This window comes from Eptatretus burgeri, chromosome 1, assembly GCF_056783735.1.
Source record: "Eptatretus burgeri isolate ZD-2024b chromosome 1, Ebu_testis_v1, whole genome shotgun sequence".
Classification (NCBI taxonomy): Eukaryota; Metazoa; Chordata; class Myxini; order Myxiniformes; family Myxinidae; genus Eptatretus; species Eptatretus burgeri.
In genome coordinates this window covers 118,696,907-118,724,196 of record NC_140961.1, presented here as the reverse complement: position 1 = coordinate 118,724,196, position 27,290 = coordinate 118,696,907, and the positions used below count along the sequence as shown (strand labels likewise).

Sequence of the window (27,290 nt, the reverse complement as noted above, 5' to 3'; positions counted from 1 at the left end):
GTTGCATCCCGATACATTTGGTGTTCTTGCTCTTCGATGAGCCTCGATTCTTCATGCACAAAAAAGCCCATAACAAGCTCATTAAATTTAAATACACAGGATACATTCATTCAAGCACATTGCTTCTCCGCAAGCAGACAGTCAACTTGTAATTGCCCTCTCCCTTGTTCAATAGTTCACTCATTATAAAAAGATAATGATCAACCTCCTGTATACTACCATTTAATTACATACACATTGTGAAAATTTCCTCAATAGAAAGAAACTTTATTTCAATGTGCATTTCCTCTATTTCTTTCACAAGATTTATTTTTATTGTTTTCACCATAAAATACATTTTCAATGTAATGGTTATATTTTTCGTTTGGCGAAAACAGTATAACATTGTGATGCAAAAATACATCCAAATATTCCATAAGTGAAGGAAATCACTGCACATATTTTTGTTGCCATGGAAAACTTTCCTTGAGTGCTGATGTATGCTGGAACAAACGCAAGAAACACGAGCATCGAAAACAAAATGCCAAAGCAAATGAACCTCGCTTCACTCGACTGTGTCGGAATCTTTTGTGCTTTCATAGCAAAAAAATAGGTAATGATTGTGAAAAATACCAGATAGACAAATGCACAGACAACCCACATTAATGAAGGTCCACCACACTCCAAAATGATGATGCCCACATGGGCAGTAACATTGGATGTTGCTTGAGGTTTTCCAATTATTATCCACATTAAACAAAACGCTATTTGTGGAAATGAAAGAAACAGACCAAGAAATTTAGAGATAATGCTGTTTAAAATGAAAATTGATGTTTCATCTGAGAACAAAATGACAAAACAGTTCCATGAAAATTGCAGACAGGGTTAAATTAATTGTCCATTTCAATTCAGTTTAACAGTGTCACACAATTTTCCTTTCAGCAGGTGGGTTTCATAAGGCCATTTGGATATGTTACAATTTGGGTCAGTAACCCTTTGAAAAGGTGGGGATGTTTTTTTATGGCCTTCATATGTTGGTCATTGTGTCCTTCCACCAGCATTCTCTGATCATAATTCTCTTCTTCCATTTCTCTGCAAGAATCTTCAGGCGACGTAAAAACTCTTGAATCTCACAAGACATGAACACTCTGACATTACAAGGTTGGCCACAATAAAATAATGATTTGAACAGTCCCTTTTGACTGAAATGAAATCACTGGAAGTATACAGATTCACAATGATGCATGGTAACATTCACTAGATGCATTTGTGCCTCAGCATTAGGTTTAGGTTTGGAGCTCCTGGGTCTTACCATCAATTAGAATGTCATTGGTAGATCATATCTCAAAGCTGGCCACTGCTTCACATTTTCTTAACAAGGTTAAATCCGCTGTCATCTCAGTTTAACTTTGTGTACAAGGCTGTAATCCAGACAAATCAGCATTGTGGATAACTGTCACTGTTCCACATATTTCCTTCCTTTTGACCATTGAATGCAAGCCTCTCCTTGACATTCACAAATGACAGGCGGCTGACTATCAATTTCCTTCCCGCTCACCACAAGTGGGTGTGTCGCGATGTAATGTTTTTCGCAATCTTCCACGACTGAATTTCAATCTCCCTTTATCTGCAACTCCTTTCCTAATTTTGCGCTGCATCCACATATTTTGTTTCATTTCACTGGTTCACTATGACTTCACTCCACTGTGTTTCTGATGACCCTTTGTCACCTTGTTTAGCCATTTAGTGACACTCAAAATTTGTATATTAAAAGGATTTTTGCAATTGAAGTTCATTTGGACCTTGGAACAAGACATTTATTTTTAATTGTATCTGCCAATTATGCCTGAAATATTTGAGGTTTTGAAAGTTTGATGTAAAGATGAACTTTTGTGACTTCAAGTGAACTTACATTACCTATATTCACATTTGGCTCATGGTGTGTGTCCTGATGGAAGTGTAACCCCTCCTAAACTTTCTAAGATGGTGAACGGAAATATATCACTTCCTGCTGGCTAATGTGACGATGGAATCATCGAGCTCAAGGGTTACGATGAACAGAGGTACAGGACATCAATAGAAGGCATCACATGGATCTTCCCTTGAGTGCCCATCTGCAGTGAACTTTCAGCACTCCTACAAGTCTACAAATTGCAAAGCAAATTGCTCAGCATGGCTTCTCGGCTCATGGAATCATGGAGACCAGAAAATTCCGAGGAAATTATCTCTTGAACTCTTTAGCTTTGCTCCCCCAATGCAGGGTTGCATGAACGAATCTGGGACCAAATGATAGGATGGAACATGACGATATTTTCAAACACTTAAGTATTTGTTCTGCAAGTGATCTCTATGCAAGGACTTCCAGGAACTTGAAAGCAATGTTAAATATAACAAGAAAGTCAAATAAATGTTGGTTGTTGCAGAGCGAAAACGTTCTTGAGAACAGCATTTGATAAATATGAATGTTCTTGTGAACAAAAAGGGAAGAGAAGAAAAAATGACTGTCAAAATGGGATAAAATATTTTAAATTTACCTTGAAACATTTGCAAAGTTAAAGTGAGCACAGATCCAATGGTAATTGTGAGGAACACAATGTTTGTGGTGTCTCTTAGTTTGCAGATCAAGTCTGATGGAGGTCCCACATACAACAGGTTACTGGCAATGCAGCCCCAGAGTGACACTAACAGTAATCCAATGATTTGTGGGTGTGAGTTTTCAACATTGTGGTGTTTTCTGTACAAATACAAAATAATTCCAACAACAGGAATATTCACCAACCCAAGGAGCATTAAAGTTAGCAAGGTGATTACCAAAGGGTCAGAAAAAGCCAGGAACTCCTTTGGCATTGGGACACACACATTGCTCCTCTCATGTGACCACATATCTTGTGGACACCTCTGGCATTCATATGAGTCTTTAAAAAAATAACAGGATAAAGTTAAATTCATTATTTCTCAAACATGAACAATCATGCAAAATATAACTTTTATCCTATTTGATTGAATTTACAAACCTGTAAAGTTAGAGAAGGTTCCTTCAGTGCAGGGTATGCAATCAAAGCAGCAAATTGGTTCCCCTTTCATTGCAACTTTCCGAGTTCCTGGCTGGCATGGTTTGCTGCACACAAACTCAGGAATCTGAAATAATGTGACTGATTTAATTTCCCAAGCTAATGGATTATCCTCACAGTTACCAGACATCAGCCACATTAAATAGCAGGTAAGAAAGTGCTTTTATCATGGAGTACAGTAGTACTCCATACAGAGGAATGATACGGGGGAAAAATGGGCCCATTAAAATGTGTACACAATGATACGCTCGTAAACTCCTAAAGAGCACTTGAGTCATAAGCATTTAAAACCCATAACTTTTATTCTCGAGCGTTTTCTGAACTACCAAGAACAGGGGCTTGGTAGTTCCATCCACCAAGCAGTTGGACATTCAGGTACTGACCAAGGGCCTGCAGTATCAAGAGGCCTGTGCTCAAAAAAGAAAAGGTTTACATTTTCAGAACTAGGAGAGGAAGGCGATTTTAGAATGTATACTGTATTTAAACATGTCCCCACTTAAGTATGTTCTTTGTTACTGTATATTGAGGGTTGAAATTCGATTTTGATCGATTACGTCCCCCCCCCCCCCACCAAAAAAAAAAAATGCAGGAAAGGCATTTATTGCTGTTAAACACATTTTACCTGGTTTAAACAAACAACATTTACCGATGTTAAAACTACAGTTTCAAACTTTACAGAAATGGTTATAAACTATAAACATGCATTACAAAAAACGGGGTTTGTATCAACTTTATACAAAAAAATCATTAACCATCTTCACTCGTATTTTTTGTTTATCTTATCGAGAAATACCGCAGTGTTCAAAACGTGTGAATTGGCTCAGTTGGTCCGAACATCCCACGATCTCCTTTATTTTACATCATATAGCAAAAGTGCCATTTTTTTTCTCGGGAAAATCGTCAGGTAAAAGACATGGAAAAATAATAATTTTCTTCGTGTGTACACTTTATTATATACTGTTGTCAGACCTTTTGCCTTGAACATTCCATGATGATTTGGCCTGTAATGTTTGTACTTGTACTCCACAACATGAGATATACCAGTTTGTGGTTCTTAAATTACAATGTATTTGTTTGATTTCATGGTCTCATTGTCTGTATATTTATGCAGAAATGTTTGTTTTAGCAAACTTATATTGTACCTAGGGGGCCCAAAGACCCCTTTTGCTTGAGGGCTCAGAATACCATCAGTCCATCAGAATACCATCAGACCATGACTTTAAAAAAGACACCAGAATACGTCGCTAAAGTACCAAAATGAGACATCGCTAAAACGCAAATTTGTACTTCTCCTTGTGGTTCGTCTCCTCTCAAAAAATGTAAAACTATAGCCCAACCTACCTCAACAACTGCTGAAGCCATGATGGTGATTCCAACACTCGGAAGTTACTTTGTCTCTGGGCTAGTACCTGCCACCCAAAATTATAAAACAAATAAAATATGAATTGTTTTAGGAAAATAAATTAAACATAAATGTGGATTCAACCAACTTAGACCAGGATTGGGGGGGGGGGGGTGGACACAGGACAGAGCCATTCCAAAACAACACATATCCAAACAATCACCTAAGTCAACTTAACCATTTGGTAAAACAATTTAATAACATGGAGGGATTTAACCAATTCCAAAATAACCAAACACATAAAGCATTGAAAAAAAAGGGCACTCCGTAGAGCACATACCTCCACCACATAATGCCTGGTCCACAAGAACATATCGGGCCCATTACATCTTTGAACTAGAACGGGCACTCATAGAGCGCATACCTTCGCCACCACTACTTTTTTTGTTCTTGGTATGAGTGTGGGAACTGGTTTCATATGAATGGTCTTATGACACAAACCACATATCTATAATGTCATGACCCCCCCCGACTTTCGGGGGCTACGGACTAAACAACAATCAACTCACGTCGTTTTGGTGAGTGTTCACTCGCAAGCTCGGTGAATACAACGTTTCAGCAAGAGAAGGTAATCTCGTTTGATGCTGGTTTCATGCAAATCGAATAAGAATTGAATGAGTTATGCCGAAAACCGCATATTTTTCAAGGGCGTGACCCCCCCCCCCCGACATTTTACCCCAACCGGTGACATGTGTTATGACGTCATTGTGTTACAAGATTGGGCATTAAATTCTGAACATTTTGGCGCTGGGTTCATGTAAAGCGGACAAGAATTGACCGCGTTATGACAAAAGCTGCATATTTTTCAAGGTCGTGACCCCCCTGACCTTTGACCCCAAACCGGTAACAAGAGTATGGGCGTCATTGTGTCATATTGCATATCACAAGATGAGGCGTTGAATTCTGAACATTTTGGCGTTAGTTGCATGCAAATTGAATAAAAATAGACCGTGTTATCGTAAAAAGACGATTTTGACCTTTTCTTGACCTTGACCTTTGACCCGAATGATCCAAAATCTAATCGAATGCTTCCTGGCTAATAACCAATCATCCCACCAAATTTCATGCAATTCGGTTAAATACTTTTTGAGTTATACGAATCACAAGATTACAAATAAATAAATAAATAAATAAATACACGCCGACCAAAACATAACCTTTCGCAGAATGCGAAGGTAAATATCATGCAATACAGTACTATATCATTTTAGCCCGATCTCTCAATGGTGAAGAATCACTTTAAAAATTAAATAATTATTGTATGCAGATACAGATTGGGATCTTCACCAAAATCGAAAAAAATTCCTCATTGCCACACTCCTAATCTGTCCACCAATTTTCGTACGATTTAGTCCACAACTTTTTGAGATATTGTGCTACATATCATTTTTAGACCTGCCTCTCAATGGTGAAGAATTACTGAAAAAATTATAGCAGTCAGATCCGGATCCAGATCTTTACCCAAATCGAATCAATTCTTCATTGTTACACACCCAACCTGCCCACCAAGTTTCATGTGAATCCGTCCACCACTTTTTGAAATATCCTGATATATATATATATATATATATATATATATATATATATATATATATATATATATATATATATATATATATATATATATATATATTGGTTTATCCTATCTCTCAATAGTGAAGAATCACGTAAAAATTATGCTGGTCGGATCCAGATCCGGATCCGGATCCTCACCAAAATCTAATCAGTTTGTCCTTGTCACACTCCGAACCTGTCCAGAAAATTTCCTCCGGATACGTCCACAACCATTTGAGATAATATGTGCACAATCAAATAGAGAAACAGACAGAAAGGGGTGAAAAGATAACCTCCTTCACCTTTGATGGCAGAGGTAATAAATAGAATGCTCATAACCCGTGAAAAGTGTCGCCGCCGTGAGCTCGAGGTCACGCAACTGGTGCCAGCTTCGTTAGCACTACTTGGCTGAATCGTATCGCAGATCAAGGTAGTTTTGAACGCTTCCCAGATTGAAAGCCAAATAAATGTTGAAATAGTATTTTGTGGCAATAAACTGCTCTAATCTGTTACGGAAGGGTTGTGGAAAAAAGTTTCACAGGTATTCTTGTATGTTGATGAAGAGGAAATGGAACGGTGTAGTTTTACTCTGAAATATCACTGCAGTATCACAGCTTCTCATTTGGTGTTCATCGCATGATATGAACTCTCGAGGTAAGTCGATTTCTTTATTGGTTGCAATTTGGTTTACAAAGTTTTTTTTTTACGTGGGGAGGATTAATGGGGGAGGATTAACTAATGTATTTATGTTAACAGCCACCATTAATCCCACCTTCTCGTCAGTTCAGCAGGGTTCAGACAAGGAAAGTTTGAACTAAGTCTTTCACGAACCGGCTGGTGCCGGCGATAACTTAACAGCTTAAATGCGATTATGCAATGGAACGGTCAGTTTAACATCGATCTGAGGGATGACACATATATTGATTTAATCACTGTGCATGTGGAACAATGGGATGGCAATGTATAGCTGGGTTGGGATTCGAACCCAGGCAAGACAGCATGAAGACAAGTGTGTGATCGGATGTCCAATTTAACGTCAATCCGAGGGATGGTACACAAATTGATTAAACACGCTGCCTGCAACAAATATGCACATTCTCTCGGCTGATCACTCTCCCAATGATTTGGGTGTTACCAAATATAAAGTTGGTTATATCTCAACACTTTGATTTGCATCAATTTGGAACGTAATAAAAACACACGACAGGTAAATTAATGTTTTCAATTTTGACTAAAAAAAATTGTGAAATGAACGGGCAGACTTGATCTTCGTAAGCTTCCTTAAAATGGCCCGAGTTATTTATGCTCCCAAATAAGCAATATTTGTTCTGGAACTTTATTGTGAAAAGGAAAGTGCTATAGTTACGATAATCAATCTTACTATTGAAAACTATCACACAAAAGGTGAAAAAACGTGATCATTTTTCTTTCTAAATTAGATGCAAACGCATAACGGAAATCGCCTTCACCCAGCAACGAATGCGAACCAAGATGGCGTACAGTAGCGACACCGGGCTCTGTGTGTTGTGAACGGCAATGAGCAATCCATTTATTTTCAGTTCAGTGGTGGTAATCCACAAGGTGGAATGTGGATTTGGATACAAAAGCCAGGATTGAATGGCGGGAGGGGAAGAATGTACCATAAACCAAATTTAATAACATATTAACAAAAAAAATGCAGAAATTTTTTTTTTAGAAAAATGTAAAAACATAGGGGGATGAAATATCAAAAAAATCAAACAAACATTGTTGGAATGACACCACATTACGATGCCACAATACGACATCACTATCCTCTTATGGATGACCATCACAACATCTTTTGACGTTTTTCTTTTGTTGTGGGATTGTGATGGATGAAGAAGAAGAACATACAAGAATAACGAACAAGAAGAATAATGAATAATGAAGAATGAAGAATGACACCACATCACAATGCTACAATACGACACAACAATTCTCTTCTGGTTTCACATCACGATATCTTTTGATGTTGTTCCATCACAATCCCACATAAAAGTAAAATGTCAAAGGATATCATGATGCTAAACCAGAAGACGATTGTGTCATATTGTGGTGTCATTCTTCATTGTTATTCTTCTTCTTCTTTCTTCTTCTTCATCCATCACAATCTCACACAACAAAAAAGTCAAAAGATGTCGTGATGGTAATCCATGACGATTGTGGTGTCGTATTGTGGCATCATAATGTGGTGTCATTCCTACCTTTTTTTTCTTTTTTTTTGAGATTTCAACCCTCTGTTTTTACATTTTTCTAAAAACGTTTTTTTTTTCTTGTTTATAAAGGTGTATGTGGAAGGAGAAAATAAAACCACAGAATGTAATTGTGTTTTTGTCTATTTAAATTATACCGATTTCTCACCTGAACACATAGAATAAAGAAAAGTAGAAAGTCGATAGACGTGGAAGCTGCAGAAGAATACAGAATTAAGAAGGAAAATTCGGTTTCACAGAGATAACCAGTGGAGAAATGGTCAAAAGTTGAACACCGATGAGTTGCTTGGTCAAACTGATGTTGACAATCACCTACCACCGTGTATAATTGAATAGATACAAGTTTAGAGAGAATGAAAGGAGCAAGCAATTCTTGAGATATGAGAAGATGGCAAGAGTTGGTAAGTAGAAAGCTCAGTTCGTGACAATGATTGCAATCCTGACTAGAAAGCATCTCAAAATGCAAATCCAATCTGCATACATTTTGTACTCAAACTTGACAAAACAGCAGCAAAAAAACAATAAAAGATATTAATTTGTGTTCTCCATATTCTCATTATAAAAGGTTTGTTTGAAAATTTGATGATAAAATCTCAAATGATCAGGAAGAAATTATCTCAAAATGCAAGTGGAAAAAAAGAGAAACACAGAAGCAATGATAAAACCTGGCCGTCTCACGCTGACGTATGGTGGATGACCAAATAAAGCCAAGCCCAGCCAAAATAAATATAAACTCTATATATTTGATTAAGTGTATTGTGTTTGTACTCTGTAAGCAGCTAAATAACTCAAGTAAATCAAAAATGTGCGATTACAATGAGCTCTTTATTTTAAAGTTTAAAGATATAGTAATTGTTAATGCAAATACGGCAAAGGTTACAAAACAAGCTCAAATGAGCTAATTTTCTCGTCCTCTTAATGATGACGTCATAAAAACGAATATGACGTCATTGTGATGCATCAGGTTTGTGATAAATTATTTGTGCTTATGCCCGGCTTGATTCCCGCAAACAAAATTCAAACAGCTTGCCTAGTTTCGGAGATAATGGTATAGCCGACTCTGCTTGCCTGTCTCGTTCATGACCAGATATATCAGCAGTAAGACATATCTATATCTATCTATCTATCTATCTATCTATCTATCTATCTCTCTCTCTCTCTCTCTCTCTCTCTCTCTCTCTCTCTCTCTCTCTCTCTCTCTCTCTCTCTCTCTCTCTCTCTCTCTCTCTCTCTCTCTCTCTCTCTCTCTCTCTCTCTCTCTCTCTCTCTCTCTCTCTCTCTCTCTCTCTCTCTCTCTCTCTCTCTCTCTCTCTCTCTCTCTCTCTCTCTCTCTCTCTCTCTCTCTCTCTCTCTCTCTCTCTCTCTCTCTCTCTCTCTCTCTCTCTCTCTCTCTCTCTCTCTCTCTCTCTCTCTCTCTCTCTCTCTCTCTCTCTCTCTCTCTCTCTCTCTCTCTCTCTCTCTCTCTCTCTCTCTCTCTCTCTCTCTGCCTGGCTCTTTTATGAGCAGATCTATCAGCAGTGAGCTGTTGCCGTGCACATGCAGTTCGAGAATTCAAATAAGAGGATGAGAATGTCTCTGTTTAAAAAGTCAAGGAATACGAACATTTTGTATTTCAAAAAACCCTAGCGTTTTTAACCATGAAGCCTTTTGTTATGATTAATATGCTGGCACACTACTCGAAAGCCATTATTATTAATATTTTTTGTAATGGAATTTTTTTAAAATATATATTTCTTTCATTTTTATGGAAACCCACTGAGTGCATCCTGGAGCTGAATGTTAGGTCTATATGTGTGTAAAGTTTCATCAAGATCGGTTCACTGGTCTAGGAGCTTATTGGTTATATAGGAGCTTATAGGAGCTTCAAACAACCAAACAGAGACAAACAGACAGAAGGACTGCCATTTATGTAGTAGATTTTCGTGTTCATCAACTGGTCAAAAATGGCTGATGCTTCATCAAAACAATTGTTATTTCCAGCCTTCTTACTACGTAACAGCAATAACAGTCGATTAACTAATTATGATGTGTCATTTGGAAGAAAACTAACACCTGAACCAAGCCTACTTAAAGCCTGAATAATGTATTTCTCCTTCTCATTCTTCCTACTTTTACCAGAAAGACTAACCCAATAATTAAGACAGTCCAGCAGATCAATATATATTATATCATCCTTATTTTTTTTATATCCAATGGTTTATCAAAATACTTTGATCCATCCCTCACAGTTGAACCTTGTTTTTCCATCTTTTGTTGGAAGAAACATTAATCTCACTTCATTTAACAGAGGGGTGAGCAGAACTCAAGTACCATATTTCATCATTAAATATCAATCCCTTTTCTTGAACAAGATGAAATATTGCTGGTTGTTCTGTTGGAATGAGTCCTGCTTTGGTTTTTTAATCCGCTGAATATTCATTGTTTTGAAGAGCATTAACAATATAATCAGGGGGTTGATTAATCTCTTCCAGTTGTTGAAATAATCCTTCATCATCATATTCTAATTTTCCTATATGCTCTAATTCTTCTTCCATCATTTGACTGAAATCTTTTAACATTTGAAGTTTTTGTTGGAGTATATTATATTGTGGGAACTGTGGAAGCATCCATAATTTTTTCTTGGGAAGTTTTTTAAAGTGGTTTCAAAAATGTCTCTTGTTTTCTTTCAAATGCTTCTTCACCCAATAGTTTCTGTCTGCGTTTCTTCTTTATGTCTTCCTCTTGTTTTCCAACTTTTGAAACCAACTCTTGATGCTCCTTAATTATTCTTGCTCTTTCTTTCCCATCCATTTATTTATTGGAAAATATCATTCACTGAATTATGAAAGTCAACAGGGAAATTTTCCTTTTCTTCATCATTAAAGTCAATGTGTTCAAATAAATCCTTTTCTTTAAATATTTCATTAAATCCTTTATTAACATTAATGCGAGTTGTAATTTCTTCTTCACCAATACTTGTATCTATGCTTTTGATACGTTTGTGTTGAGTTTCTTCATCAACATCAAAACCGAATTATAAAATCTTAAACCCATTACCACTCAGATGTTTAATAATTTGTCTCATTCCTTCTGGATTTGTTTCTAATATCCCAAGACCACCATAATTTAGTTTCTTTCACTCACTCTTACAATGTGAATATTTCGTTGGACCAAGAGAAACCTCCTCAAATATTTGACCTTCATTCCTCAATCACATGTGTTCCTCCACTGAAAATATTGTAATAATCTTTACCTTCTTCTTCTCCAGGTGTTATTGCTCTCGTTGTTGATACAATACGAACTACATGGTGCTTTTTAAGCACATTTAAAATATTCCCATTTGTACGATACAAGAACCTTGATTTATGAAAGTTTTTTTTTTCCAGAATCAGATTTACCCACAAGATTTATAATAATAGATGTAATTTATACATGAAATTGTTTATAAAATAAAAAATATATAGTTTAATATCTCATCTTGTTTCACAACAATATATTTATATTTTTCAGTCGTGTGCTTCAGATAATCCCCAAATTCATTTTCACAACATAATGTAGAACAATTGTCTCCCCAAAAATTGTTTATATCTATTGAATTTAACTTGAATAAAATAAAAGTATGAGCATTGTTTCTTGTTGAGCGACGAGAGAGTTGAAAGTATGATTGTCTAAGTAAAGAGAAATACAAGTTCAAACAGAATATCTCCCTCTTATGTAGGAGCTATCCATTACCGTTTGGTTTCTCTCATGAACACAATCATCAAAGATAATGAGGTTCTATTTTGATTTATTCAAATCTTGGGGAGAAGTTATATCATGCATATTATCATCAAGAATACAAGTTATCGGTTTTGATTTCTTTTTACATCTCTGTCTATCACAAAATAATTGTATTATATCTTCAATGTTGTAATCATTTAGTTTGTTTTGAAGTTTAAATAAACCGATTATATCTTCTTTTTGAAGACCAGCATTAAAACCTTGTGAGAGTAGTTGATACTCAGGTTGAAAACTCGACTTTGTGAAAATTCTTAAATTATCTTAATCTAAAAAGTTGGGAGTAAGGAACATCTTTAAAAGTAAGCAGGTTTTTCACATCCACTTAAACCAACTATGAGACATCTTTATGAATTTGGAAGATTTCTATGGTTGTTAAATTTTTTCATATTTTCCCAAATGGGTAAAAAATCATTCATTTATATATTTGGAAAACAGGTTATTTAATTTATTATTGGCTCTCTTAGAAACTCTATATTTTATCCAAAGTTCAGGTTTAATTTCAAGAAAATCCATTATTTTATTTATACAATATCTTGTGTTGATATTTCCCTGAAAATGACAATCGTGAATAATATCTCACAACAATCCTTTGAACATTTCTCTAATACGGTCAGTTTCTTCCATTGTCAGGAAAGATGTGCATTCATTGTGAATTCAGTTCATAAGTCAGGAAAGATGTGAAAGATGTGTCAGGAAAGATGTGCATTATGAGGGAAAGACCCTCATAATTTACATTCATTTCTCTAATCAATCTTGCAAAGTAGTTCATTTTTGGTGTAAATCTAAAAGAATTATACTCCTTTTTATATTTTTTTATTATCATTAATTAGAAGATAATCACAGAATATACATAGTTATATTCTGAATATAGGCTTAGGCTCGTGTTTCCTCACAATAATAGAATATATGCTTTTGACTCTGTTTAATCCCAATCTATCACATGCAGGACAATTCTCAAATTTGTCATATGGAGAATAAGGGAATTCAAGGGGTGCAAGATCTGGTATACTATTCATATTTATAAAGTAAAACTTGACTTCAAATAAAATTAATCTTCTGTATCATCTTCGGTACTTTCATTGGTGCTTTCACAATCATCTATAAAACTACTTTCATAACTATCATTTGAACACAAACTCTCGGTATCATAACTGTCTTCTTTTCCAATAGAGATACTATCATCACTCTCATAATCTTCAAAATCTTCATTTGAATAACGACTCATATACAATTTTTAGAAAAAATATTTATATATATATATATATGTATATGTATATATATATATATATATATATATATATATATATATATATATATATATATATATATATATATATATGTACTTTTTTTTCATGAACAGATTCAACGACTTCATTTTATATATTAAAGGTAATTTTTAAATGATCCTTAACTAAGATTGAATTAAATGTCATTTCACCTGATACATTAACATCCTTTATTTCATCAGGATTTACATCTTTTGAGTAGTTGTAAAAAAAAATACAAATTTATCCTTGCATATTCCAGATGATCTTATCTTTTCTTTCTGAAGCTTCATCCATGAGGTTTTTCTTTTTTGATACTTTTTCTTCTTTCATCGCTTTTTCTAGTTTTGAATATATTGCCAGAAGGAGAGGAGAAACTTTTCTTGGAGCTACTTTAATTGATGTTCTTCCAGAAATACTAAAAGCCCTTCCACTGAAGGAAATTGAAGAACTCATAATATTCATGATAATTGTTTTATCCAATAGTTGTTATATTTATCTTTATTCAATTTTACATCCTCGACATATTTCTCAGTACCTTTTACAAAAGAAGAGATTGATTGTAACTTGTCTTTTGTGTCTTGATACGTTGTATTTATAAAGTGAAAAAAGTTGGAGGATAAAATGGTTTTAAGCACAGATTCACCTGTATATTAAAACGGGATTTTCCACATGAAAATTTTATTTTAAGCAAAGTTTTGTTATTTCAATATGGCGAATAAAACGTACCGTGATGTTTGTCATCATGAATATAAATGTTATAAAAAACACCTTCAAACCAACAAACACACATTCAATCTTTTCAGACAAATATCTCCACTTGACCAAGAAACAAAACATTGTGATAGATGTGATAATGATATTCTTGAATTTTTTTATAATAAACATCTTCAATCACGCAAACACAAGAAAAATGAAGAAAGGGAAGGTGTCACTAAATTCTCCATTGAAAACACTGATGGGGCATTTAAAGGACATCTAAAAATAAGATTGTTTCGCTTTCAAGACCCTGGATCATCCTTAATCATTGAAACTGTTGATATGGTTAAACAAAGTATTGAAACAATAATTAAAAACACATTAATTGTAATGAAAACTTTTAAGTTTATATGGGAGTAAAATTGAATATGGTAAGAGAAGGTGATGAAATTACTCCCAATATGAGGACAAACCCTCATGTTATCTCATCATTTCAAGATTTTTTAAGATGTGATTTTTACAATGAACTCCAGAGACAAGAACAATACGTTGAAAACGCTGTAGTAGGTTGTGGATTTGCCATAACAAAAATAATCATTTTAGATATACACATCTTAAAATCAGATCCTCTTCAAGCTTCTTCTGGTATTGATTTACCAGAAGAGATAAAACTTAAGAAAGCGGTTGTTAATATTCAAAACAAACATAAATGTTTTCTTTGGTCTGTTCTTGCTCACTTACATCCTCCACAATGGAATCCTGAAAGGGTTGAACATTATAAGAAATACGAGAATACCATAGATTAAATGTTAAAGATTTAAAGTTTCCAATGTCATTGAGAGATATTCCTAAATTTGAGAAAATGAATAATCTATCTGTTAATGTATATGGATTAAGGGATACAAAGTTCAGATATTAAAATTTGCAAACAACTATAACAATGATCAAACACACATTGACCTTCTCCACTTTACTTCAAAGGAAAAAATCACATTATGCTTTCATCAAAAATTTATCAAGATTAACCAAATAACAACGAAACAAGAGAAAATGTAAAACATATCCTTGTAAGAGATGCCTCAACTCCTTTCATACTAAAGAACGATTAAATCAACATTCAAAATATTGTAGTAATCATAAATCAATCGTAATCAATTTACCAAAAGCAGGTTAAAACATATCATTCAAAGATTTTCACAAATCGAGAAAACATCCGTTTGTGATATATGCTGATTTTGAAAGTATCCTTGAAAAGATAGATACTGTTTCTCCAAATCCAAATAAATCACACACAAACTCGAGGGGGGGCTCTCCGTGGAGTGCAAAACCTCCGCCGCCAACACTGCTCGGTCACTCAAGTGAACCTGATATCCTATTCATTCAATTTGACATCAACAGTGCTCACAGAGTTATAGTTTGCAACTTTCCCTTTTACATACTCAATTCATTCGTCATAACTAGATTCCTTGAGACAGAAATAGATTTTACGTGGGTATATCCACATGAAGTTCCAAAATCAGCCGCAATTATAATTTTGTCATGTTATTTTTTGTTGGAAATTACTTATAACATGTAGAAATGCAAAAAAAAAAAAAAAAAAAAATCGAAATTTTGTTGAAAAAAAAAGATGTAAAATTTTGGTTTTTTTTCTCTAACAATTTTCTTTTTGGGGGGGGGTTGGAAATCACTTAAAACATGTAGAAATGCAAAAACCAAAATTCAAATATTTTTTCAAAATGGCCACCATAGCGTCCTTATTGGACTTTGGACCAAGTCCAAAATGACATGATCCTTGGATCATACCTAATCGCCCCACCAAGTTTCGTCGAAATCCATCAAGGAGTTTTTCCGTAATACTCTTCACAAACAAACAAACAAAAAAAATGGCCCATAGGTCCAGAACTTCACGAAATTCAACAAGATCGCGTACCATCGAGAATATAGAGCGATAATAGGTATTTTTGATGTTGAACATAGTTTTTAGGGTCAACAATAGTTTTTAGGATCAACAATAGATTTAGGGTCTCAAATAGTTTTTGTTTTTCTGAATATTTGGTGGCATTATGATTCATAAGTGATCATGACTACCATGAAAAACCGTAGATAGCACTTACCATGTTAAATTAAAATACCTGTCATCTCCGTAATGGATGTGACCAATTTTTAATCCAGTCAAAGTACTCCCCTCCTATGTCCGTGTTTCAAATTCGAAAGGAATCCGTTAAGATTTGGCAGAGGCATGAATTTTTGAAAATCGGCCGATGCTAAAAAATACGGATTTTCGCGATTTTCAGGAATTTTTCTGACATCAAGCTTTGACCTTGACATGCCAAAAGTTATAGGGTTCTATTCTGGTGGCCAATAAGTCCATTGGTGAATTTCCATGAAATTCCGACTCGAAATTCGACCTGTAGAGCGAGACGTACACACAAACAAACAAACAAACTGAACCGACCAACATACTTGACAAAATCGTAGATTTCGTCAAGTAAAAAATGGCCCATAGGGCCAGGACTTGACGAAATTCAACAAGATCGCGTACCATCAAGAATATTGAGCGATAATAGATATTTTGGGGGTTAAACATAGTTTTTAGGGTAAACAAACAAAAAAAAATGAATCACGTGGTGTAATTTGACATTGGTAGCTTCTTCCGTTCTAGGTATAATTTTCTTTGATGTTTGACCTCACTGTGACCTTGACTTTTGACCGATTTTGACCAAAATCTAATCAGCGCGAGCCATCACACTCCTGAATCACGTGGTGTAATTTGACATTGGTCGCTTCTTCCGTTCTTGAGTTGTCTGTACCAAACCATCAAAAATCGAATGTTTGACCTCACTGTAACCTTGACATGCCAAAAGTTATAGGGTTCTATTCTGGTGGCCAATAAGTCCATTGGTGAAGTTCCATGACATTCCGACTCGAAATGCGACCTGTAGAGCGAGACGTACACACACACAAACAAACAAACTGAACCGACCAACATACTTGACAAAATTCTAGATTTCGTCAAGTAAAAAACAGACAGTGAAAACAGGTGAAAACAGTAACCTCTGTCCATCTTCGATGGCGGAGGTTAAAAAGTTTTACAAGACATTGTTGTCTCCTCTCAAAAAGAATTGGATGAAGCTGAAGTTGGATATTATTTTGAGGTTGATTTAAAATATCCAGAACTTCATCACAAACATAAAGACCTACATTATGCCCCTGATAAAGAAAGTCCAAGAAAAGAATGGTTAAGTGATTACCAACAGTCATTCAATATAAAAGTTAAATCTCCAGAAAAACTACTAACTACATTAAATGATATATAAAGTTATGTTTTGCATCAAAGGAACTTGAGACAATATTTATCTGCTGGGTTGAGAATGAGGAAAATTCATCGGATTTTGAAATTTAAACAAAGTCATTGGTGAAAGAAGTATATTGATTTTAATACAAAAAGGAGAACAGAAGCAAAAACAGATTTTGGGAAGGACTTTTATCAATTAATGAATAATGCTGTATTTGGAAAGACTGGAAAATGTAAGGAATCGACAAAGCACAAGACTTGCTACATCTTGGAAAGAGGCTTCAAAGTTAATAATTAATAATTAAGAATGAGCAGAGGTGTTTTCAGATAACTTTTGTGCTATTAATTTGAAAAAAAAGAGAGTATTGAAATGGATAAACCTATTTATATAGGAACATCAATTCTTGACTTGTCAAAGTCATTAATGTATGACTATTACTATAATAATTTAAAATCAAAGTATAAGATGAATCAAAGTGGATAAAAAAATGTGACTTTTGTGGACAAAAGCCCTGGTGATGGGAGATGTGATGATATCAGCTATCGGTGTAGCCTCCGGCCAATGGATGAAACGGTCAATGGCAAGTCAGCAAATAGCAGTGCTCATTTGATGGTGTTAGGGGACCGACAATATCCATATGCACCCTGTTGAAATGCAGATCTGGTGTTGAAAAGCTACTCAGTGTTGCAACAGTATGACGTTGGATTTTGGAGCAATGGCAATGAAGGCATTGCTTCGCCCAACAGCACAAGTCTGCACTGATGTGTGGCCAGATGTAGCACGTGGCAACGAGTTGCTGGGTTGCTCAAATACTCAGGTCGACCACGTTCGTGCATATCATCAGTTTCCCGTGGATGCAGATGACATCGCAGAGACAGCATTCACCACACCTTTTGGCCTGTTCGATTTCCTTCGGGTTCTCTTTGGCCTACGCAATGCTACGCAAACATTTCAACATTTTATCGATCAGGGATTACATTTCTGGTGTGTCTATCGATGATATTATAATCGCTGGTGCAACCACAGAATAAAATGAGGAACACCTTCATCTCCTTTTCACCCGTTTGCAGAATTTTGGCAGTCATCAATTGCATAAAGTGCATATTTGTTGTATGAGTTTTTTGTTTTTGTTTTGTATACCTTGTCGAGGCTCGAATGAGAGCTAACACACAACGCACATCAAAAGGGGGGGGGCATGAGACAGGAGGGGAGGGAGTGGGAAGGACAAAATAGTGGGGAACAGAGACATTTGTAGATCTGTGGAAGGGAGAGGGATGGAACGGGGAACATGGGGAATAGAAGATGGACATTACAGGGACGTTCAGGAAGGAAAGCAGGGAATTTGAAGGAGGTGGGCTTGGGTGGATTATCTGGGGTAGAAAAGATCAAGTATTATATTTGGATGGGGGATGATAAGAGATGGTGGTGAAGGGCTGTTTTGAAGACCTGGAGGAAGAATGGGAATGAATATAGTGAGGGAGTTTATTCCAAAGGCAGGAAAAAAGAGGAATGAAAGAGTGAAGGTGAGCAGCCATTCGTGATTTTGGTAGTTTTACTAGAAGGGGGGTTGTTGGCGGACCTTGAGTGCCCTGCGCAAATGTGGTGGGGACAAATCACAGAGAGAGAGAGCAGGGGGCAAGGCTGGAGAGGAGACAGTAGAAGACAGAAAGACCACCGACCAACCTGCGGTGATTGAGTGAGAGGCCCAAAGACTCAGCCTCATTGCGGGAGAAGCCGATGATCCAAAATGCCTTGGTTTCTACAGCGTGAAGCCGAGAAAGGTGGGAGGCAGCAGCACCAGCCCAGAGGGGAGAGCAGTACTCCATCAATCTGTGGACAAAAGCTTTGTAAGTGGTCAGGAGCTAAGGTGGGCCGAGGAAGGACCTAGCACGATGGAGGATTCCCAGTCGGCGACTGGCTTTGGAGGCGAGGTTTGAAATGTGGCTTTCCCAGGAAAGGTCATGGCAGATAGTGAGACCCAGAAGCTTGAAAGAAAGGACTTCTTCCAGAGGATTTTTGAGAAATTCGATGGGGGGTGGGGGGGGGTTCTAAACGGTCCTTTCGGAGAGACATAGTGAGAGTGTGAGATTTGTCCGGATTGAAAGACATGTTCCACGTGTTGGAACAGTTTGTGTTTTTATCCAGATCAGCAGTGAGCGAAGAAGCTGCTGCTTGCCGGTCTGAGGGATGACCGATGGTACGGCAGAGGGTGGAGTCATCAGCAAAGAGAAATAGAGGATTTTTCAGAGAGTCGGAGAGATCATTGATGAAAAGCAGAAAAAGAACAGGGCCCAGAACGCTACCTTGAGGAACTCCAGCCTGGACAGGAAGGGGGGGGATGAATGAACTCCATTTAGGGTCACACGTTGACTGCGACAGGAGGGGAAGTCTGCGAGCCATGAGTGGAGATGGCCTTGGATACCATAGGAAGAGAGTTTGGTGAGCAGGGCAGGATGCCAGACTGTGTCAAAAGCACGTGATATATCCAGGGATACGGCTCGGATTTCCTGTCTGGCATTGAGGGCTTCCATCCATTGTTGGAAGAACAGAAGCAGCATATCCTGGGTAGAGTGACCTGGTCTGAAACCAAATTGATGATCAGAAATCAAGCAATTGGAGAAAATGATGGATTTGATGTCTGAAGCGATGATGGATTCCATAAACTTGCTGATGATTGGGAGAAGGATGATTGGTCTGTAGTTGCAGGGATTTTTTTTTTTTGCACCTTTTTTGTGCAAAGCAGTGATGTTTGCTGATTTCCAAGATGATGGCAGATGGCCTTGAGCAAATGAGAGGGTGAATAGAACAGAGAGAGGGTGAGCAAGAGCAGAAGAACAGGCTTTGAGGACTCATGGGCTGATGCAGTCTGGACCGGTTACAGCATCTGAGTCGAGGTTTGACAGCAAGCTCTCCACCTTGTCAGGAGAAAAGGACACAGAGTCCAGGGACAGTTGGGTGCGACTGAGTAAGGTGGGTAGAGAAAGTGATGGGTTTTGGACATAAGATTTAGCTGCAAACACCGAGTTTAGGCATTCACCTTTTTCACGTGCGGTATCAGCAGTGCTGCCATTTGAGGTAAGGGAGGGGATGGAGGGGAAACATACACCAGAAACAGATTTGATTAGACACCACCAGGAATTTGAGGAGGGAGAGAGGTTTGAGAGTTCAGACTTGAGATGAGAAAGATGTTGTTTTCTGGCTCTCCTGAGGGTAGATACACACTAGTTCCGAGCTTTATGGAAGGAACTGAGATTGCCCCCAGTTGGGTTTGCTTTCCATGAGGCAAAGCCAAGTTGTTTCAGGACAACTGCCTCACCACAAGCTTCAGGGAACCAAGGGTGGGAGGAAGGGTAGGATAACTGAAGACGAGAGGGGATAAATCTGTGCATGAGGGAGAGCAAGTTTCTTTGAAAGAATTCCCAGGAAGAGTTGATGTTGGAGAAAGTAGAGATAGGAGACCAGTCTAAGTTTGAGGGCTGCTTGGAGACCCTGCCAGTCAGCTTGTGTGAAATGCCAGACTCGGCGGCAGTGAGGTGGTTCTCTGATAATAGCCAGAGAGATGACCACTTTGACAAGGACATGGTCAGAAGAACCGATTGGAGCGGAGGGAAGAGCAGCAGATATTGTCAGGGAAATTTGTCAAGATCAGATCCAGAAGAGAAGGAGTACCATTGGTTGAGATCCGGGTAGGGAAGTTGACTGATTGAGTCAGTCCCAATGAGTCGCAGAAAGCTTTTGCTGAGGTGCCATGACAGGTGAGAGAGGTTCCCACACCGAGCCAACTGGCATGATGACAATTGAAGTCACCACATAAGAGGAAGAGAGAGTTTGGATGAGAAGTTAGAAGATGGTCCATGTTTTCAGATAGTGAGGTGTTGATGGAGTCATCACTGTTTGGTGGATGGTTCAGTACACATATAAACATGAGGTGAGAGTTGAGGAGAAGCCATAGCCAGAGGTATTCTTGGGGGTGTGGGGAGTGAGGGCAGTGCATGGAGAGTGAGGAATCGAGTCTTTGATGAAGAGAGCAACTCCTCCACCAGGGCGAGGCTCAGGTCTGTCAAACCGGAGGAGGGAGTAACCAGGAAGAGATACTTGGGAGTCAGACATGTCTTGGGGGAGGAAAGTTTCTGTTTGGCAGATTATGTCTGGTTTGTCAGTGGCAACCTGTATGGAAAGATCTGAAAGGTTTGAGCGAAGGCCTTGGATATTTGAGGTCCATACTTTTAATTAAGAGGTAGGGGAGGAGGCTTTGGGTGCAGGGGGTGGGGCGGGGAGATTGTAGGACAAGGGATGAGGGGGGGAGGTAAGGAGTGTTGTTGCAAGAGTGTGGGGGATTGCAGAATAGGTAGGGGATGGGGCCGAATGAGGAGGAGAAAAGGCTCTGTGGTGCTGGGTGAGAGGGGGGAAAGGAGAGAGGGAAGAAGGCAGTTGAAGATTTGAGGAGGTGGAGTGAAGAGATGGAGGTGAGAGGGCAGTGGAAGGAGGCAGCTTTGTGGATGGGAGGGGGGAAACTTTGGGAAGGATGAGTGAGGGGGATGAATGGTGGGAAAAGGTGATGGGGGAGTTTTTGAGAGAGGTGAGATCCGGGTAGGCTTGGAGGGAGAAGAGTGGGATGGTTGCTTTGAGAGTGAGGGTTGAGAGGAGTGAGTTGGCACTGAAGTTGGAAAAAAAGAATGGTTGATGGAAAGCGAACATTCATAGCAAACTGGGGTTTTTCAAAGTTTTAGGTCAGATTTGCGATTAAACACATTTCTTGAGTGGTGTAATAAAGGTGAATTCAGAAAATGGAGAAGAAACGCTGTAACAGTTGAATTTTTTAGGCAAGGTATGAAGGAAAGTTCGAATTGAGAGCAGTCTGTTTACATAGCAGAATAGTAGTGAATTATGATACAGTAAAGAGTACCACACGTGTGAAAGGAAGATGAAGCATTATAAGAGATAGTTTTTGTTATTATTAATGTTTGAAAGAAGAAGAAGACGAAGCAGAAGACGAAGAAGAAGACGAAGAAGAAGACGAAGAAGAAGACGAAGAAGAAGACGAAGAAGAAGAAGAAGACGAAGAAGAAGAAGAAGACGAAGAAGAAGAAGAAGACGAAGAAGAAGACGAAGACGAAGAAGAAGAATCGGAAAAAGGTCGCGGTATTTTTTTTTTTAAGATAAGAAATGGAGTGATTAGTTGGGATGGGGGACATTAAGAAAGTGGGAAGTATAGAAATTGAAGATAATGGGGAGAAAAAACAAATAAACACGATCGTACACCGAGGGGAACAAAGGTTAGGCCTCAGAGCTCAAGGATAGGCCTCAAGCACCCAGTAAGAACAAATTCGACGAAATCTCACAAAATAGCACGATTTTTGAAACAAAACCGAACTAGGAACACAAAGTGACATGCAGGTGAGAAAATAAACAGTTAATACGGGACAGATAACGAACAGAAACTTAACTTTGAGATCATCAGCAGGCTTGGAGCTCCCAAGGAGACCTGCCAATGCTCCAAACCCAGAACCGGAAGTCCTCAATTTCCTTGCCATTATGTTAACCACTCGGGCATCCGTCTGCTCGAGGAGTAGGTGCAAATTATTCGGAATTTTCCCTTGCCTTCATCGCAATGCAAACTGCGAGAATTTTCAGGCATCCTCAGTGTTGAACACTGATATATTCCAAACACAGCCACATCACGGTAGCTGCTGAACGAATTACAGCTGTTAAGCACCCTGAAGTGCTCTGACCAACACAAATCCCCAATCGACACTTCCTTTGCACCCGGTACCAAAGGCCCCCAGATCATCCCGAGATCAAGCACAATTATATACAAGCATACAAACCTGGCGCTTCTTTGATGGGGATATTGAAAGGGATGGGGGATATTGAAAGTGGGGGGGGGGACAAAGAGAGAGAGAGAGAGAGAGAGAGAGAGAGAGAGAGAGAGAGAGAGAGAGAGAGAGAGGAGGGTGGGGAAGGAAAGAGGATAGAGGAGGATGGTAGGAAGGATGGAAGGGTGGGAGAGAGTGGGAGAGTGGCGGGAGATGAAGCAGGGAGTGAAGATAGGAAGAGGGGTGGGAGAGAGAGAGAGAGTTAGGGGCGGGACAAGGGAGAGAGGGGTGGGATAAGGGAGAGAGGGGGTAGGAGAGAGTGGAGAGGGAAGAGTGCAGAGGGGAGAGGAGCAGAGTGGGGATTATGGCTGATGTGACGCCCAGTTTCACGTCCATCTGAGAGATAGCACACATACTGATGAATCAATCTGCTTGTAAAATACTGGGATGACAGAATATAGCTGGGTTGTCCCTCTCATCCATCACCCTCTCTCATCCAGCCACCTCTCTCATCCATCACCCTCTCCCTCACATCTCTCTCTCTCATCCATTTTACCTCCCTCTCCCACCCTCTCCCTCTCTCTCATATCCCTCTCCTGCTCCCACCCCACTCCCTATCTCTCTCTCTCTCTCTCTCTCTCTCTCTCTCTCTCTCTCTCTCTCTCTCTCTCTCTCTCTCTCTCTCTCTCTCTCTCTCTCTCTCTCTCTCTCTCTCTCTCTCTCTCTCTCTCTCTCTCTCTCTCTCTCTCTCTCTCTCTCTCTCTCTCTCTCTCTCTCTCTCTCTCTCTCTCTCTCTCTCTCTCTCTCTCTCTCTCTCTCTCTCTCTCTCTCTCTCTCTCTCTCTCTCTCTCTCTCTCTCTCTCTCTCTCTCTCTCTCTCTCTCTCTCTCTCTCTCTCTCTCTCTCTCTCTCTCTCTCTCTCTCTCTCTCTCTCTCTCTCTCTCTCTCTCTCTCTCTCTCTCTCTCTCTCTCTCTCTCTCTCTCTTTCTCCCACCCCTTTTCCCTCTCTCTCTCCCATCCCTATCCCACTTTCTCCCACCCCTCTCCCTCCCACCCCTTTCCCTCTCTCTCCCATCCCAATCCCACTTTCTCTCACCCCTCTCCCTCCCACCCCTCTCCCTCTATTCCACACCTCTTCCTCTCTCTAAAACCCCTCCCTCTCTCTCCCACTGCTCTCTCTCTCTCCGAGCCACCACTTACCCTCCCACCCCTTTGCCTCTCTCTCTCTCCTACCCCTCTCCCTCGCTCTCTCTCCCACCCAGATCCCTCTTTCTCCCACCCAGATCCCTCTCTCTCCCACCCCGAATCCTCTATCTCCTACTCTGAACCCTCCCTCTCTCACCCCGACCACTTTATCTCCCCCGACCCCTCTATCTCAACCCCGACACCTCTGTCTCCAATTCTGATCTGTCTGTCTTCCTCTCTCTTCCTCTCCCACACCTCTCCCTCTCTCTCTCCCACCCCTCTCCCTCTTTCTCTCTCCGACCCCTCTCACTCTCTCTCTCCCACTCCTCTTACACTCTCTCTCTCTCTCCCACCCCTATACCTATCTCCAACCATTCTCTCTCTCTCTCTCTCTCTGTCTCTCTCTCTCTCTCTCTCTCTCTCTCTCTCTCTCTCTCTCTCTCTCTCTCTCTCTCTCTCTCTCTCTCACCCACCACTCTCCCTCACTCTCCCACACTCTACCACCCCAATACCTCTCTCTACCACCCCGACCCCTTTTCCTCCCACGCCGACCCCTTTTCCTCCCACGCCGACCCCTCTCTCCCCCACTCCTGTCCCCTTTCTCTCCTACCTCTCTCTCACTCTCTCTCTCTCTCTCTCTCTCTCTCTCTCTCTCTCTCTCTCTCTCTCTCTCTCTCTCTCTCTCTCTCTCTCTCTCTCTCTCTCTCTCTCTCTCTCTCTCTCTCTCTCACTCTCACTCTCACTCTCACTCTCACTCTCACTCTCACTCTCACTCTCACTCTCACTCTCACTCTCACTCTCACTCTCTCTCCCTCTCCTCTCACTCTCTCTCTCTCTCACATCCCTCTCTCACTCTCTCCCACCTTGATCCCTATTTCTCCCCCCTGATCCCTCTCTCTTCCATCTTGATTCCTCTCTCTCTCTCCCACCCAGATCCTTCTCCCCCCTCCCCCTCTCTGTTCAGGGGACTGTTGAGGACTGACAGTTTAGTTTTTTTTAATTTGGGTGGATTAAGAGGGAGAGGTAGGGGAGTGAAGGGAGGAGAAGGATAGAAGAGGGAGAGAGGAAATAGTGAATAGGGAAGGATGGGAGAAGATTGGATAGCGGAGGAAGGGAGGGAGAGAGGATGGAGGGGACATGGAGATGGTGAGAGAGAGAGGGAAAGGGGGATCAAGTCGAGAGAGAGAGGGAGAGGAGTAGGAGGGAGATGGGTGGTCGAGAGATAGAGAGAAAGATCAGCATAGGAGAGAGAGAGAGTCGTGTGGGGAGAGACAGGGTAAGAGAGGGAGAGGGGAGAGAGATGGAACGTTGGGGGTGGGAGAAGGGAGGGGAGAATCAGGTGGTGTGGAGAGGTGGTAGAGAGAGGGAGAGGGGTGGTAAGGCAGTGAGAGGGAGAGGGATGTATAGTGTGGGAGGGAGAGGGGAAGGAAAGAGAGTGAAAGGGGTGGGAGAGAGAAGGAAGAGGGGGGAGGGAGAAGAGAGAGGAGAGGAGAGAAGGTGAGAGAGGGAGGGGGAGGAGATATGGGAGGGGAGAAAGTGAATGGAAGGAGAGTGGGGGGGGGGGATTCCGGCAAATGTGATGTCCAGTTTAAAGGTGCACACATTGATGAATCACCCTGCGTGTGAAACACCAGGATGACAGTTTATAGTTGAGTTATGATTTAAACCCAGACTAGATAGCTCAGAGCAAGCATGCCCACCTTTTGGCTTTCCTGCCGTGATTTTAACGAAACGTTTCATTATTTTTTTTTTTGTATTTACCTATGCCGAAGTGAAAGCAGACCAACATGGGACCATCACAAGTGAGTGGCCCCTGACCATTGTTCATGTCGATTGATATACAGTATTCAATGACAGTGCAAGTATTGTAGAGCCCTCACCATGTGGCTTAAGCACTCCAATGAAACAGGTGATAAGGAATGGCTTACTTGGCATGTGATTCGCAATCACCATCCCATCATGTTAAACACATACCTACCGGAGACGCTCAAAATACCAAATATGTCCGAATTGGACAAATTAACACTCTTTTTAGTAGTCAGAACTGCTGCTAAGTTCAATCCTGGAGCTTAAATTTTGTGGTTTGGCTTACTTTAAAAGATATTCGAGGTTATGTTCTGTGCAGAAATGAATGAAAGCACAAATGCTAGTGTATCTGGGTATTTATAAGCATTGCAATGTATTGTTGTGGTTACCAAATTCGCAAACCACCATTCAGGTCCCTTAGGTGAGGTATCTCGGTAAGTATATGTGTAGTTAGGCCCAAACCCGTTGTCTAGTGGGAATACATGTCATTTATACGTGCTGCGACTCTTCAGGATAGCCGTTTTTCTTTTACTATCTTTATTTTGGACCAACCGCCATGATCACAACCACAACATCAACCACCGACCACAACCACCGCTTCACCACAACCGCCACGACCTTCACGTCACACCTCGCAACCGTAGCATCGCCACCGTTCTTGCCCCGCTGTGGGTACCGGTGTTGGATTCGTGCAGAGCGCGCGTCGAACCGCGTGTACAAAATCACGGATTTTGTGCTTCAAAAACGGATCAAAAACGACACACGCCCACTTTTTGCCGTCCAATCGGTGAGCGAGGGGCGACTGGCTCGCCCCCCCAGGGCGATCGATATATGCAAATTTGTGGATCAAAAAGCCTTCACGCCCACTTTTTCTCGGGCCAATGGGGAGCGAGGTGAAAGGTCAAAGGGAGGGGGTCAAAGGCGAAGTTACGGGGGGATAAAAGGACGGTGTTCGTCAGTCAGAACGAGAAGGAGAGTCGCGAACGAGAACGAGAACGAGAACGAGAACGAGAACGAGAACGAGAACGAGTCGGAGTCGGAACGGAGGGGACGAGTGTGGAAGACTGGAGCCCGAAGCCTGCAGTGGCTGGAGAAGCTGAAGAGAGTCGGACGAGGGGGTGCTCGCGTCGGTGCCAGGAGCTGCACGCCCGAGGGAGGCCGGCAGCGCGACCTGGCCGAGGTGGAGACGCACACCAGGGATAATAAAGATCCTCTATACCCCGAG

General features: G+C 40.0%; 1 protein-coding gene across 1 annotated transcript in view; it reads right to left on the bottom strand.

The window, feature by feature from the left end:
- Positions 1-351: 351 nt before the first annotated feature.
- Positions 352-27,290, bottom strand: part of LOC147035271 (extracellular calcium-sensing receptor-like) — a 62,412-nt gene continuing 35,473 nt past the window's right edge. Inside the window, exons 5-7 of the mRNA XM_085896298.1 lie at positions 2,994-3,117; positions 2,514-2,894; positions 352-818 (exon numbers count right to left, since the gene is read on the bottom strand). Of these exons, the coding sequence (XP_085752424.1) occupies positions 352-818; positions 2,514-2,894; positions 2,994-3,117 (972 nt within the window). The remainder of the gene's footprint in view (positions 819-2,513; positions 2,895-2,993; positions 3,118-27,290) is intronic.